The 13,988-nt window shown below is 44.5% G+C and overlaps 1 protein-coding gene across 50 annotated transcripts in view; it reads left to right on the top strand.

Moving 5' to 3' along the window:
* The first annotated feature begins 355 nt into the window (after positions 1 to 355).
* Positions 356 to 13,988, top strand: part of Sec31a (SEC31 homolog A, COPII component) — a 54,855-nt gene continuing 41,222 nt past the window's right edge. For 23 of the 50 annotated variants that reach the window (XM_087584455.1, XM_087584456.1, XM_087584460.1 and 20 more), the window contains exons 1-5: positions 356 to 504; positions 10,004 to 10,083; positions 10,759 to 10,882; positions 12,348 to 12,546; positions 13,745 to 13,840. In XM_087584455.1, coding sequence (XP_087440581.1) covers positions 10,005 to 10,083; positions 10,759 to 10,882; positions 12,348 to 12,546; positions 13,745 to 13,840 — 498 coding nt within the window. In that variant the 5' untranslated portion in view covers positions 356 to 504; position 10,004. 50 annotated transcript variants of the gene reach the window in all.

A 13,988-nucleotide genomic window follows, 5' to 3' on the forward strand; every position in this document is an offset into this window, starting at 1 on the left:
AAGGTAGCCGAGCCACAAACTGAACCGGTCCATGCAGCTCAGTTTTCGCTCGCCCAGTCCAGTGTCGGCTTCGTCGCCAGCAGCTGCTGAAGCCTCACAGGAGTGCTACGTGGCGTCCTCCCCGTCACCGCTCTTCTTTCCTGACGGAGACGCCCAGCGCGACTTCCCCTTGATCCACTGCCAAGAGGACGCATCCTTACGTTAGGCGCCTCCTCACAAAGCGCGGCAGTCTTTACCTCCGGCCCGATTAGTCTTCCGGAGCCGCTGCTCCCGGAAGTCCCGCGGGGTGGGAGGAGCGGACCGCTGCTCCCGGAAGTGCCGGACGGCCGGGTGGGCGTGGCGAGTCGCCGCACCCGGAAGTTGCGGCCCGCAGGCGGGGCTGCGGCTGCCACGTTGGAGCGGAGCGTGGAGGTGGCCCTGGGCCGCGGAGGAGGGGCGGCGGCGGATCCTGGGAGAGTCCGACGTTCGCCGGCTAACGCAGGACAGGTCACTGAGGTCCGCCAGGTGTGTCCGCCGTTTGTTTCCTGCCCCTCGCCAGGTTCGGTGTCCGCTGCCGAGGCCCGAGGCCCTTCTTCCGCTGTCGGCGCGCCCCCCTGTCTCGTTTCGGCCCCGCCGGGACAACGCCTGGAGTCGCAGCAGCCGGGTGATCGCGCCCGTCATCCTCTACCAACGTTTCCAGGCTGCCCTGCTCGGGAGTGAGTGAGGTTAGGAGCCTTTCAGACCCTCTGCACAAAGTGTTGCGATCCCCAAGGGCATGGAAGGGAACCAGACCTCGGGATTATTTCTTTGACTTCAGTTAGGTTGAGATTTTTTTTTTTTAAATTGCGTTTGAACTGTTGCCAAATTTAAAGGTTCATAGATCTGAAAGGAAGACTACTATCACTTAACTACGATTGTATTATTTAGGGACAGCAGTCGCTAATCACAGTCTGTACTTCAAAAGTGTATGATTTTGCGCTGTTGTTTTAAATTACATTGTGAGGCAGTTGTAAAATAATTGCCTGGACTTGTGGGCATATAAACTTTTTCTGTGAGCTCGTAGAACTAATTCTGCAGGTCTTCTTGGAAGTTGCAAGAGTTTTTTGATAGTACTTCCAAATTGTTAAACTATACAAAGCTGAAACTTGGTTTTTTTTTTGTCTACAATTGTAACATATATTATATATAATATATACTATATATTATGTATTATATATAATAAGAAGCTCGCTCATGTTACAGTATCCCTTATATCCTGATTATTCAGGAGTTGGCTGAAACGTACTGCCCTTTTAAGTAGTTCTGTCCTTGTTTCTTTAACTCTTAGTTACAGCAAACCAAAAAAGGTTTGCAAGCAATATGAACTTTTGGATAATTTCTATCTAATTGTGAATATGTAACACATTGTGGAGTGTGGAAACGTGAGATTTGAGATGAGTTTTGGATTTCACTGGTTAATTTTGTAAACTTTTTTTTTTTTCTGAAACATGTAAGTAGAGACTTGTGAACTGTAAAAATCAGTGACTGTCAATCTTTTGGCATTTTTATTCCCCTTTGGAAGCATTGGGCTATCTTCCTAGAAAACATGTGTACACTGTATGCACATACCTGGGTAGAATTTTCTTTGTAATTTCATGAGGTTGGAAAATCCCACATTAAAGACTTGTCAAGTGATAGAGCTAAATTAGTTTCTTTTTGTTTCTTCCTTTCTTCTAACCCCCTTCCTTCGTTCTCTGAGATAGGGTCTCTTGTGGCCCAGAGTAGTCTCAAACTCCTTGACTGGCTAAGGATGACCTTGACTTCTGACCCTCCTCCAACCTCCCAAGCTGTGGGATCTTAGGCATGACCACCACACCCGTAGTGTTTCCTTTTTCTGTAGATTAACTTCATCCCCTAACATTTTATCTTGTAGATTTGTATGATAACATGTAGCTCAGCTACCGGGGGTGATTGTTTCTTTTAGTTGAATGAGAGGAACCCGGAACAGCTAATAATGCTAACTCTTGGAGAAACAGTACTCCCGTGCTTCTCGTTATTCTGCCCAAACGGATTTTTACCAAAAATAGTACGAGGAAGGGATTTGCACTCTTCGTTTAAGAGTCAAAGGTGCTGAGCCTATTACCTCTGACTTGGCACTTTCTGAGGTGGGGGGCAGCTGTTTGCAAGGCTGCTGTTTCTGACAGAATGGTACTGTGGGCTCTCGTTGCTACAGAAAGCTTGCAATGAGAGAATGAGTGTAGGCCTGCAGAAGTGGCTCATCAGTGTATATACACACCGCTCTGGCTGGCACCCATGTCAAGCAGCTCACAGCACCTGCAAGTCCAGCTCCAGGGTGACCTGACTCCTCTGGCTTCTGAGGGGACCTGCACGTACATTCATGCGTGCGTAAGCCTACACAGGCACAACACATGTGCATATAATTTAAAAATGCTAAAGGAGATCACTAGGAAGAAGAAAGTTTCCACTTAATTCAATGTAATTATCATATGCGGAGAAAGTTTAAAAGAGTTCTTGTCTGGAATATAGTTTTCTCAGACTTTAGGTTTCGTTTCTGTTTTTTTATTGAGGGGAGCAGCACATAGACCTTGGATATTCTAGGTACACACTGTGAGCTGCATCTCCAATTCTTGCTGTTTTTTGGGGGGGTGGGGTGGGGGGGAGACTTATCTGTTTAGCCCAGACTGGCCCAAAACTACTGATCTACCTCTAGTCTCCAGTACTAGGAGTGCCACCTCTGTGTGCCACCTTGCCTCGCACTCAGATGTATTCTTGAAGTCTGGTTGGGATAGACCTTTTAAATTGTGAATTGAGAACAAGAAGCATTCTTTTTTTTTTTTTTTTTTTTTTTTTTTGGTTTTTTTTTTTTTTTTTTTTTTTGGAGCTGGGGACCGAACCCAGGGCCTTGCGCTTGCTAGGCAAGCGCTCTACCACTGAGCTAAATCCCCAACCCCAACAAGAAGCATTCTTAATGGATGAGCCTTCTCCCCAGGCCCTTTAAAGTGTGATTTCAGAAGAGCCGTTATTTGTATTTACTCACTATGAGCTGGGCAGTATAATAAACACGGTGAGACCTCATTTAATGCTCACAAGATATGATGTTGATAGCTCTGTGGGGGAGGAGCAAGACCACAGAGATGCAGTGACGGGAGTGTGGGGCTGAGACTTAAGCTGAGGTTTAAGCTAAGGGTGTCTGCTCCGGCCTCAGTCTACCTGCTCTGCTGGACCTACTGACCGGAGGTGATGGGTGTGGGGGAACCACCATCCTCAAGCTCCTCATTTCCATTTCTATTATGATTGTGTTCTGGGTAAAATGGCTCTTAAATGAATTATGCACATTGCGAATATAATCACATACTATTGAAAAGCTACACAAAACTATATGGACAGGATGTCACTGAGAAGCATAGATAGCTTCATTCTATTGTTCCGAGAAAGTCATCTGGAATTAAATATTTGTAAGAAAATCCAGTGAAACTGTATTTTTGTGGCATCTCACTTTGTAAACACATTGATTAAGAGATTCTTGTTTAATTTGATTCATAGCTGACTGCACAGGTGTAGTCCTTTGTCACAGGGCTTTCTTTTCATGCAACTGGCACTGAAACTTTGTTCTGTACAGGTTAAAAAGAGATTACCTTTATACTAGAACATTAAGTGTTAGCTCAAAGAAATAGGCACACTTAGCTTTGAGTTCCTACTTAGCCATTTCTATGTCCCTGTGGTTATCTCGGTGTTACCCATTAACTTAACATTCAGGAATTAGGTAGCCCTTGGACCTTTGCTGCTAATAAATATAGTGTAATTCTAGTCAAGATATTTATTTATTTCTCTATCTATCTATTTATTTATTTAGAGATTTCAGGGCTCTGTGTGCTTTAGTAATGATTTCTAAACCCAAACCCCAGCTTTAAAAAGTAGCAGTTTTTCTTTTTAGAAATTATTTTGAAATTAACTCCTACCCACTCCTTGCTAGTATTTTTTCTTTTACAAGATCATGTAAGCAGTTAAAAATTAATAAAAGAGTTTTATCTGACACTGGTCTTTTTAGCTTGTCTAGGTCATTAGTATACTTGTTTTCCCTTGAACATAGACATTAAAAGTTGAAACAAAACTTACGTACTTTTTCCATACCTCAGGCCGTCCTGTGCAGATTTATTTGTTTGTTTGTTTTTCTGTGTCTATGCCCATTGGTTTTTTCTGTGTGTTTTTCTGTGTCTATGCCCATGCTTCTGCTCATTTACATGTACCACTTACATCCAGGAAACCTGGGAGGCCAGAAGAAGGCTTCAGATTGGGAACTGAAGTTGCAGACTGTTGTGAGCTGCTCTCTGGTGGTGGGGGCTAAACCTGGGCTTTCTGAAGAGCCGTGGGTGCCTTGAATCACTGAGCCATCTCACTGGCCCCACCCTAAGCAATTTTGAATCCCCAAGGAGCGAGACTTATTGCCTGATTGAGAATTGACACTATGGTGCAGAAAGCAGTTTGTAAAAAGGCAGACAGGATAAAACCATAATGATATGTGCTAATGGGAGAGCTAGTTACAAAAGGATGGTACCTGTTACACATGCCTGCCGTGTGACTGAAGAGAACAGTCGGAGCTTGCTGACAGCCATGGGAACTGGGTTTCCATAACTGAGCTGGAACTTGAAGTTTCTCTTCAAGATTAAGTCAGTGACTGATAGAAGAAGGCTCACAAGAAGAAAATAGGTCCTGGGTTTCTGTTGTTGTTTTGAGGGGGTTCCTACAAAATCAGAATGTTTTTTCACCCAGAATGATCTTAAGTACTGGTCTTGGATAAAAAGTAGTCTTTTTTTTAAACTGGGTCTCACTATGTAGCCCTGGCTTGCCTGGAATTTACTGTATAGACCAAACTAGCCTCAGACTTGCAGACCTGCCTCTGCTTTTGGAACATCATGGCCAGCCTTTTTTTTTTTTTTTTTTTTTTTTTTTTTTGATACTGAGACTTGAACCCAGGACTTCGTACAGGCTAGCCAGCCACTGGTACTCTACCAGGAGCTGATGCCCCTGCTGCCTTTGTGTGTATGTGTGAGTGAATGGGTCCATATGCGTGTGCTAGCTGACACAAACTCTTGTATGTACTGGGGAGGCCTGAGGTCAGCGTTGGGTGTCTTTTTCTGTTGTTCTTCATTTTCATCTGCTTTTAAATTTATATTTAATATTATTGTGGTTAAATATGAGGCATTTCCCAAAAGTTTTTAAAATTTTTCCCCCTAAGGTTTATTTATTATACAGTGTTCTGCCTGCATGTATGCCTGCACATCAGAAGAAGCCACCAGATCTGATTATAAATGGTTGTGAGCTACCATGTGGTTGCTGGGAATTGAACTCAGGACCTCTAGAAGAACAGCCAGTGCTCTTAACCTCTGAGCCATCTCTCCTTTTTTTTTTTTTCCGGAGCTGGGGACCAAACCCAGGGCCTTGCGCTTGCTAGGCAAGCGCTCTACCGCTGAGCTAAATCCCCAACCCCCTCTCCATTTTTTTTTTTAAGGCAAGAAACCTTACCAAACCTGGAAATTGGCTAGGCTGGCTACCCAGTGAGCCACCCGGGTCCTCCTGTCTCATGCTAAATGCCAGAATTAGAACATTGTCTCTTTTTACTTCCTGAGACAGGGTTTCACTAAGTTGCCCAGGCTGGCCTTAAATTTGCTCTGTAGTGCAGGATAGACTCAGATCTGTGATCCATCCTTCCTTCCTTCCTTCCTTCTTCCTTCCTTCCTTCCTTCCTTCCTTCCTTCCTTCCTTTCTTCCTAAAAATTAGAATTACAGGACAAGTATATCAGAACACTCATCTATGTGCAGGGCTCTTTATTTGGTTCTCTATAATATACGTTATTTTGTTTAAATTTCATTCTGTCTCCTGAGGTAGTCACCTTTTCCAAGTGTAGAAGCAGGGCCCAGAAGAGCTAAGCAGTGTCAAACATATTTAATAGTAGCAGAGGTAGGCTCCAAAACCAGGGGCAGGGCGTTGACACAGTTTACCCAGGAAGTACAAGTGTGTACTCCTACCTCACCTAGCATGCCTTTGCTGTGTCTTCCCTTGCTTTCTCCCAGTGGTTTGTTCCGTTATTTTGATTCTGGGTCTCACTATGTAGACCAGGCTATTCTTCCAGGATTTTAAGACAGAGCCTTTTGTTGTTAGGCTGGCCTGGAACTCTTCATCATCCTGCAGGTGTGTAGCACTGTGCCTAGCTGCCTATCGCACTTTCTAAAATGAGTTTCTTTTCCTTTTTGTCTTCTTTGAGACAGGGTCTCATGTAGTAGCTAAGCTGGCCTCACACTTGCTCTGTAGTGGAAGATGTCTTCCTCCTGCTTCCACTGAGGCATTGTCCCACCTAACTTCTGAAATGAGCTTCCTGTCTCTTAGTGTCAGGTGCTGGCAATGCAGGTGCATCGCTGTGAAAATTTCAGTTATTTTTAAATGAACATGATTGCTATTTTTGTGTATATGTGTGAACGCAAGGGGCATGTGTGCAAGCGGAGTCCAAGGACGGCTTTGGAATCCGTTCTACCCTGTGTCTCAAGGTCATACACAGGCTGCTGGGTTTGCCACCTGAACCTTTATTCGCTAAGCCATCTTGCCAGCCCCTTCTTAGTATTTTTTATCTAACTTTTTTATTATTATTGTTATTGTTATTGTTATTATTATTATTATTATTTATTATTATTGGTTTGAAACAGGGCCCATGGACCTAGTCTGGTCAGGAAGTAGCTGAAGCAGAGGATGTCCATGAACTCTTGATTGTCCCAGTTCCTCTGGAGTGCTGGGGCTGTGGGGCCTCTGGCATGCTGGGCTGGCCCTTTAACACTGAGCATAGCCATGTATCACATGCCTGCACATATAGATGATGATGATGGTGGTGATGATGATGATAGAAAAACTGAATACCCAAACATAGGCAGTTTCATTTTGGAGTTAAACGTCTGAATTCACTCTTGGCTGTTTCTTGCCAGCTTGTGCAAATTATCTAACTTTCTGTACCTTACTTTTACCATTTATAAAATCTTCAAGTAGAAACAATTGGAATGCATGCACCTCAGGTCCAAAGCCCTTCTATGGAGACGGACGAAGTGAACTTGCTCCTCTGGAAGGCACCCAGGGCACTGGAAAGTGCGGCTGTAGAGCGCTGAGTGCGTTGGTACAGAGGGCCGAGAACAATGTCACTGGAAGGGCTGTGAGAGTTTGTAGCTGTGATGACGTTGTCAAAGCTGACGAATGCGTCAGTAGAAGTGCAAGCACATTCAGGGGCACAGAGGAAGGTACTGAGAGAGAATGCTGTTGACAACCAGGAGTGCAAGATTGAGCCAGGGCCAGAGAGCTGGCTCAGCAGTTAGGAGCACTGGCTGCTTTTGCAAAAGAGAACCACAACCACTTCTAACCCCAGTTCCAGTGGCTCTGACCCTGTCCCCTGGTCTCTGTGGGCACTGTACACACAGGGTACACAGACATGTGTGCAGGAAAAGCATCCATACACATAAGACTGAATTTAGAAAAGATGATATGAGCTAACTTCATTGTACAGCTAGCAGTCGATGAGTAGATTGAGGACTGATGTCGTTCAACAAAGTTACTTCAAATCACAAAGGCAGAACCAGAAGTATATCGAGATGAAAATCAAAAAGTTCTAGAAACAATAATAACTACATGAAAAGAATGAGCACTAGCAGGATACAAGTTATAGAACCAGACAGCAGAGCTGTCATGATGACCTGCACTTATTATCCCAGTGATGGGGAGCTGGGGACACTGGGGAGCTGGGGACGGTGGACTCCTGGGCCTACCAGCCAGGCAGCCGAGTTGTATTGGCAAAATCAGGCAATTGATAAACACTGTCTTACAAAAGAAGGTAGATAGCTTCTCAGGTGGATTGCTGGCACACACATACACACACACTCGTGTGCTTGCACATTTTATCCACACTAACACATACACATGATATATGAGCAGTATTCTACAGGGTAGTCCTAAGCTAAAATCTGCATTCTGCCCTCTTCTCTCTCCCTCCCTTCCTCCCTCCCTCCTCCCTCACTACCTATATACATGAAACTTACATGTTGATTTCTTCTTTGACCTGTACATGGATCCTGTCAATAAGATAATACTTGCATTCATGCATTAAGACTAGATTCCTTCATAGAGGTGAAGGTTGTATTAGACATGTATGCTCAGTATCCCTGTGGTAAGAAAGTGATGTTCATGAAGCTGAGGGAACACCAGGAGGAACAGACAAAAACACACGAACCCCGTCCTGGAGGGAGCCTGGCTGGAGAGTCTTTGCTCTAGTTCAGGAGAGACAAGAAGACATGGCTGTGAAAAAAACAAATAGTTTGGACAAGGAGGTGTTGATTAACCTACCACTGTGGACCCTGAAAAATAGACCATACCTTCTTTAGGACCCATGTATACTTCACAAAGAAATCATTATGTAAGTTTCATGTATATTTGGAGGGAGGGAGGGAGGGAGGGGAGGGCAGAATGCAGATTTTCGGTTAGCAAAACTACCCTGTAGAATACTAGAGTGGTAGATACACCTCGTTGTACACATGCCGGAACCGTGAAGTGTACACTGAGTGTGTACCTGATAGAAACGGGACTGGATGATAGTCAGTATTGGCTCGTGTTAGAGGGAAGGGGGCAGTTGTGGTATCTGCACTTTTCATGCATTTAACAAACCAAAAACTGCTCTAAAATGTAAAGCCTGATTTTTAAAACAATATTTATTGCTATTACTACTACTACTACTACTACTACTACTACTACTACTACTACTACTTCTACTTCTACTACTACTACTACTACTACTTCTACTACTACTACTACTACTACTACTACTACTACTACACAACAACAACAACAACTACAACAACAACACTGGTTTTATTGTTTGTTGTTGTTATTGCTTTGGTTTTTTTGAGATAGGGCCTCACTATGTAGACCAGGCTGGCCTTGATCTCACTGTATAGACCAGGCTAGCCTCAAACTCACAGAGCTCCACCTGCCTCTGTTTCTTGGGTGCTGGAATTAAAAGCATGCACTACCACATCCAGTTATTATTCTTTGGTTTATAGGTATGTGTATATGTTCGTGTACATATGTGTCATATGCTGTGGGCCTAGACTCAGTGGTGGTTGTGAGCCACCGTCTGGGTGCTGGGAACTGACCCTGAGTCCTCGACATGAGAAGCAGGCACTCTTAACCACCCATCCATCTCTTCAGCCCCATAAAGACTATTTTTGAAAAATCAAAATTATATATGCACAGTTTAGACTTGATCTAAAGTCACTGAGTTTATTTTATTTCTTTGAGGCTGGGTCTCCCTCTGTAGCACGGGCTGTCCTGGAACTCACTGTGTGCCCATGCTGCCCTTGACCACTGTGTGGTTCTCCTTCAGCTGGCCGAGTGCCAGGATTATAGGCATACACCACCATGTCTGACTATGAGGATGAGTTTAAAACGTCTTTACCATTGTGTAATCCTGAAGATCATCCCATTCATCATGTTGGTGTTCTTACTCCTGATAGCTTTCTCCTGCCAGCTTGAGACATGCATACATGCACTTGGCTAGTTGTTTTTATTCTCATGAGGTATTTTATAGACCGACTTTTAGCTAAGGGACTGTAAGTTGAACATACTTAATTGAAATTTCTGAAAGTTTCATATTTTGAAGCATGTTAGATTTTTCTGCACGCTCAACCAGTAAGTAAGGTCTGGAAAATATGCCAGTATTAGAGAAACTCTGAAATCTGAAGCATTTCTGGTCCCAGTCACTTCAGATTACGGGTACTCAACTCTATGATCTGTAAAGAATTAGAATAATAGAATATTTGTTTCAAAATAGTTCCACAGTTTATGTTTAATATTGGGCATTTCTAGCAAATGACACAGCTGTGTGCCATTGGTCTTTGTGTTGTTAATACTGTACTGGTTGTTGGTATGTTTCTGTGTATTTCTTACTATCGTGGGTTATATGCTCATATATCTCTCTATATAATGTCCGTTTGGCAGAATGAAGCTAAAGGAGATAGACCGCACGGCGATGCAGGCGTGGAGCCCTGCCCAGAACCACCCCATTTACCTGGCCACAGGTAAGCTCGGAAGAGGACCATGGGTTACCCCACCTCTGGGATGGCCATCTTCATACTAGCATTCAAGCTTTAGTTCATGCTTCATCTTTTGAAAAGTTTGTCACTCTCCAGCAAGATCCCTACCTCTCTTTAGGTGACCTTCCCCATAGCACTCAGCACTGGTCACTGTCCCTGGCATCTTTCCCTGTGCGTAGGAGCCACGTTTGTCTTTAGCCACGGGTAGTTGGAACGGCAGATGACAGAGTTTCAATGAACGAGAGCAAACTTGACAGCAAACTTGGCATTTTTTAATAGAGAGCTGCTTTTTTAAAAACTGATTTATTTACCTTATATTCCAGCTGCAGTCCCCCTACCCCCTCTCTGCCCAGGCCTTCCCCTGAACCCCCAATCACTCCTCATTCTCCAGAGAGCTGCTCAGGATCGGACTCCAAGCAGGTGCAGTCCACCATGGACTGTACTGCAGTTAGCTCTAAGATGCCTGCAGTCTTTAAACAACCCTCTAACTACCCTCTCCTAGTCCTGGGCCAGCGCTCTGAGCTGCGGAGCACAGCCAGCTCAGTGCTGGATGCACTGAGGGCTCATCACAGATGGGTTCATGACATCAGTTGAAAGCAGGATCTCCTCTGTCGCTCACTCTTACTTTGCATTTGGAGTTACCGTGCGTGTTTTCTGTAGGGACATCTGCTCAGCAGTTGGACGCGACATTCAGTACCAACGCTTCCCTTGAGATATTCGAGCTCGACCTTTCCGACCCGTCCTTGGATATGAAGTCCTGTGCTACTTTCTCCTCGTCTCACAGGTAGGAGACACAACTTCAGGTGCACACCGCTATTTAACCATTTCATTTTACTTTATTTTATTTTATTATTTTGAGGCATGGTCTCCTGTAGCCCAGGCTGGCCTGGAACTCACTAATAGTCAAGAATGGCCTTGAACAAGTTCTCGTTCTGCCTCTGTGTCGCGAGTGCTGGGGTTATGGACAAGTGCCACCGCTCCTAGTTTGTGCAGTGCCTGTGACTAAACCCAGGACTTTGTGCATCTATGCAAACACTCTTTCAAGTGAGCTACATCCCAGCCCTCTTGTTTACTTTGTCTGTAATTATGATTATTAGAAACTAAGAAATAATGCCAGTGACATGAAAAACTTGTAAAAAAATTATACAAGTGCATTTTATGCAAGTATATTCTTAAAATTAGTTATGAAAAAGAAAAGAATATGCACATGTGCACTCGAGAGCGCACACACACGCACACACATGCACATGCACACATGCGTGCACACACACTTCCTTTTTCTATTCTCTAAAGACAGGATCTCCATGTATCCCTGGCTGTCCCAGACCTAGCTATGTAGACAGGACAGCCTAAACTCAGAGATCCCCCTGCCTCTGTCTTGTGAGTGCCCACCATGCCTGGGTTTGTATGGACAGGGGCATGTGCACCAGAGTGCACAGCTTGTAGGAGTTGGTTCTCAACTTCCTTGTTGGTCCTGGGATCAAACCCAAGTTGTCAGGATTGGCAGCAGTGCCTTTGCGTTCTGAGCCGTCTTGCTGTCCCACTTACACTGTACAGCGATGCAGAGAGAGGGTGAGGCTTCGTGTGTTGTAGCAGCTTCTAAAGAACAAGGACACTAGCTGGGAGATGAGTCCTCCTGGACCTTCCGCCCGTTACCAGATCCCAAGATGCACTTGTCTAGAAGGCCTTCCCACCGCTGTCACGTACTTCGTCCCCTCCTAACTTTGTCTTCACCTGAGACATTATCCTCTGCCAGGAATAAGGGACAGGACTTTGTCACCATGCCTTCATTTAGAAAACTCCCAATTAATTTTGACACCGTGTTTCTGCTTTGAAGATTTCCAGTGACTCTCTTAACACTTCTGTTTCAAGGCTACAGACTAGCGGACATTCCCATAGCAAATAGAATGGTTTATTTTCTCAGAAAGCAGTTGATTAGCTCTGTTCTGCAAATGTTTGCAAACATATATTAAGTTGCACAGTTTCTAAGTGATAAGGTCACTTTTGCGCTCGTGTCCTCTGCCATGCAGGTGACTTTCTATGCTGTTATTCTGCACAGTCTGCGCTGGCTAAAGATCAGGAACTCAAACATGAACGTATAAGTAAAACTCTATTTACTGATTATACAACCAGCAGCAGTCAGAAGGAAACTAATCTGTATTATGTACGAAGATACAGACATCAAGTATAATTTAAGGCTTTGGGTCCTTACTTCACTTGAAGACTGACTTAGATATTTTCTCCTTAAGGTACCACAAGCTGATCTGGGGACCTCATAAAATGGATTCCAAAGGAGATGTTTCTGGAGTTTTGATTGCAGGTGGAGAAAATGGAAACATTATTCTCTACGATCCTTCTAAAATTATAGCTGGAGACAAGGAAGTTGTGATTGCCCAAAAGGACAAGCATACTGGGCCAGTGAGAGCCTTGGATGTAAACATCTTCCAGGTTTGACTTTGTTTGGCATTCATTCATAGTTGTTAAAATACGTCTTTATGAATACACTAGGACTCAGTATTGGGAATGAAAAGTAAAGACTGAAACCTGTAAAGTTCAGAGTTGAGAATAGGAGCTGGCCCTGGGCATGGTACCTCATCACTTGGGGGGTACATGCAAAGAAGCAGGAGTTTGAGGCTAGCCTCAGCTACATGGTGAGTTCAAGGCCAGCCTATATAATCAGGAGATCCTGTCTTAACAGCAGCAACAGAAGCCCAAGGGGCTGAGGAGGTAGTTGGTAAGAATTTATACCCTGAGCTCCGTCCTCAGAGTCCTGAGAAGGTGCTAGGTGTGGTGCTGTGCACTTGTGAGCTCCGTGCTGGGAGGCAGAGGCAGGAGGATCCCTGCGACTTTCTGCCAGCTAGTCTAGCCTATTTGGTGAGGTCCATGCCACTGAGAGATCCTATGTCAAAGGAGGGTGACATTCGAGGTTGTCCTCTGATCTCCTGTGTATAGGTGCATGCACACCTACATTCACATGTGGCTTCACACAACTACACACGCATAAAGAATAAAACGTACCCCAGGCAAAGCTGAAATTAAGACACCAACAGTGTCTTGCCCTCTGCCTGGGCACCTTTAGAAATTAGGAGCCCCACAGCTATAAGGCCTACGTTAGGCTAGCTCATAGCACCAGTTGATAGAAACTTAGTGAGCATGAACAGTAGCAGATGAGGCCAGTTTCAGGATGGCTTTGACCCAGCAGGTTGGAGTAGAGGGCACCCAGGAATGCTGCTCCCTGTAACAGACCTGTATGCCCATGAGCTGGGAGTACGTGAGCAGAGGGCAGGCTTTCCTAGCTGTCCTGGGCCAGTCTGGGTACCAGCTGTGGGGCCCCTGGAAAGACAGACTAGCTATAGGGATCGTTTGTCTTCTGTTGTCGCACTGTCTTCCAGAGATGCAAATCCACCAGTCCCAGTACCTGTGTGGCCAGTGCGATGAGTCTTCAACAGTTTAAGCTGGAACTGCCCTCTTTTTAATGCACCTCTTTAAAATGGGTTTCACTGTCGGTAGACATACTTCATTTGAAAAGTTTTATACTGTTTCTCTAAAAACGTCAGGTTTGATGGATTACGGGTAGTCAGCGTGTTGGTTTTTAGTTACTCTGGGTTTTCCGTTATTTGTTATTTGGTCATTGTTTCTCTTGCAGACCAATTTGGTGGCCTCTGGTGCTAATGAATCTGAAATCTACATTTGGGATCTAAACAATTTTGCAACTCCAATGACGCCAGGAGCTAAAACACAGGTATCATGTTAACTGTTGGTCAGTGCAGTCAAGGAACCAAAAAGCTGTTCATTTAAACACATTTATGTTAATTTCCAGTAGCACGGTAAAGTATCGATAAATATGCTTCTGTCTTATCAAGTGGGTGCAGGGAAATCATCCTGATTTG

This window comes from Rattus norvegicus, chromosome 14 (assembly GCF_021556685.1).
Source record: "Rattus norvegicus strain SHRSP/BbbUtx chromosome 14, alternate assembly SHRSP_T2T, whole genome shotgun sequence".
Taxonomy (NCBI): domain Eukaryota; kingdom Metazoa; phylum Chordata; class Mammalia; order Rodentia; family Muridae; genus Rattus; species Rattus norvegicus.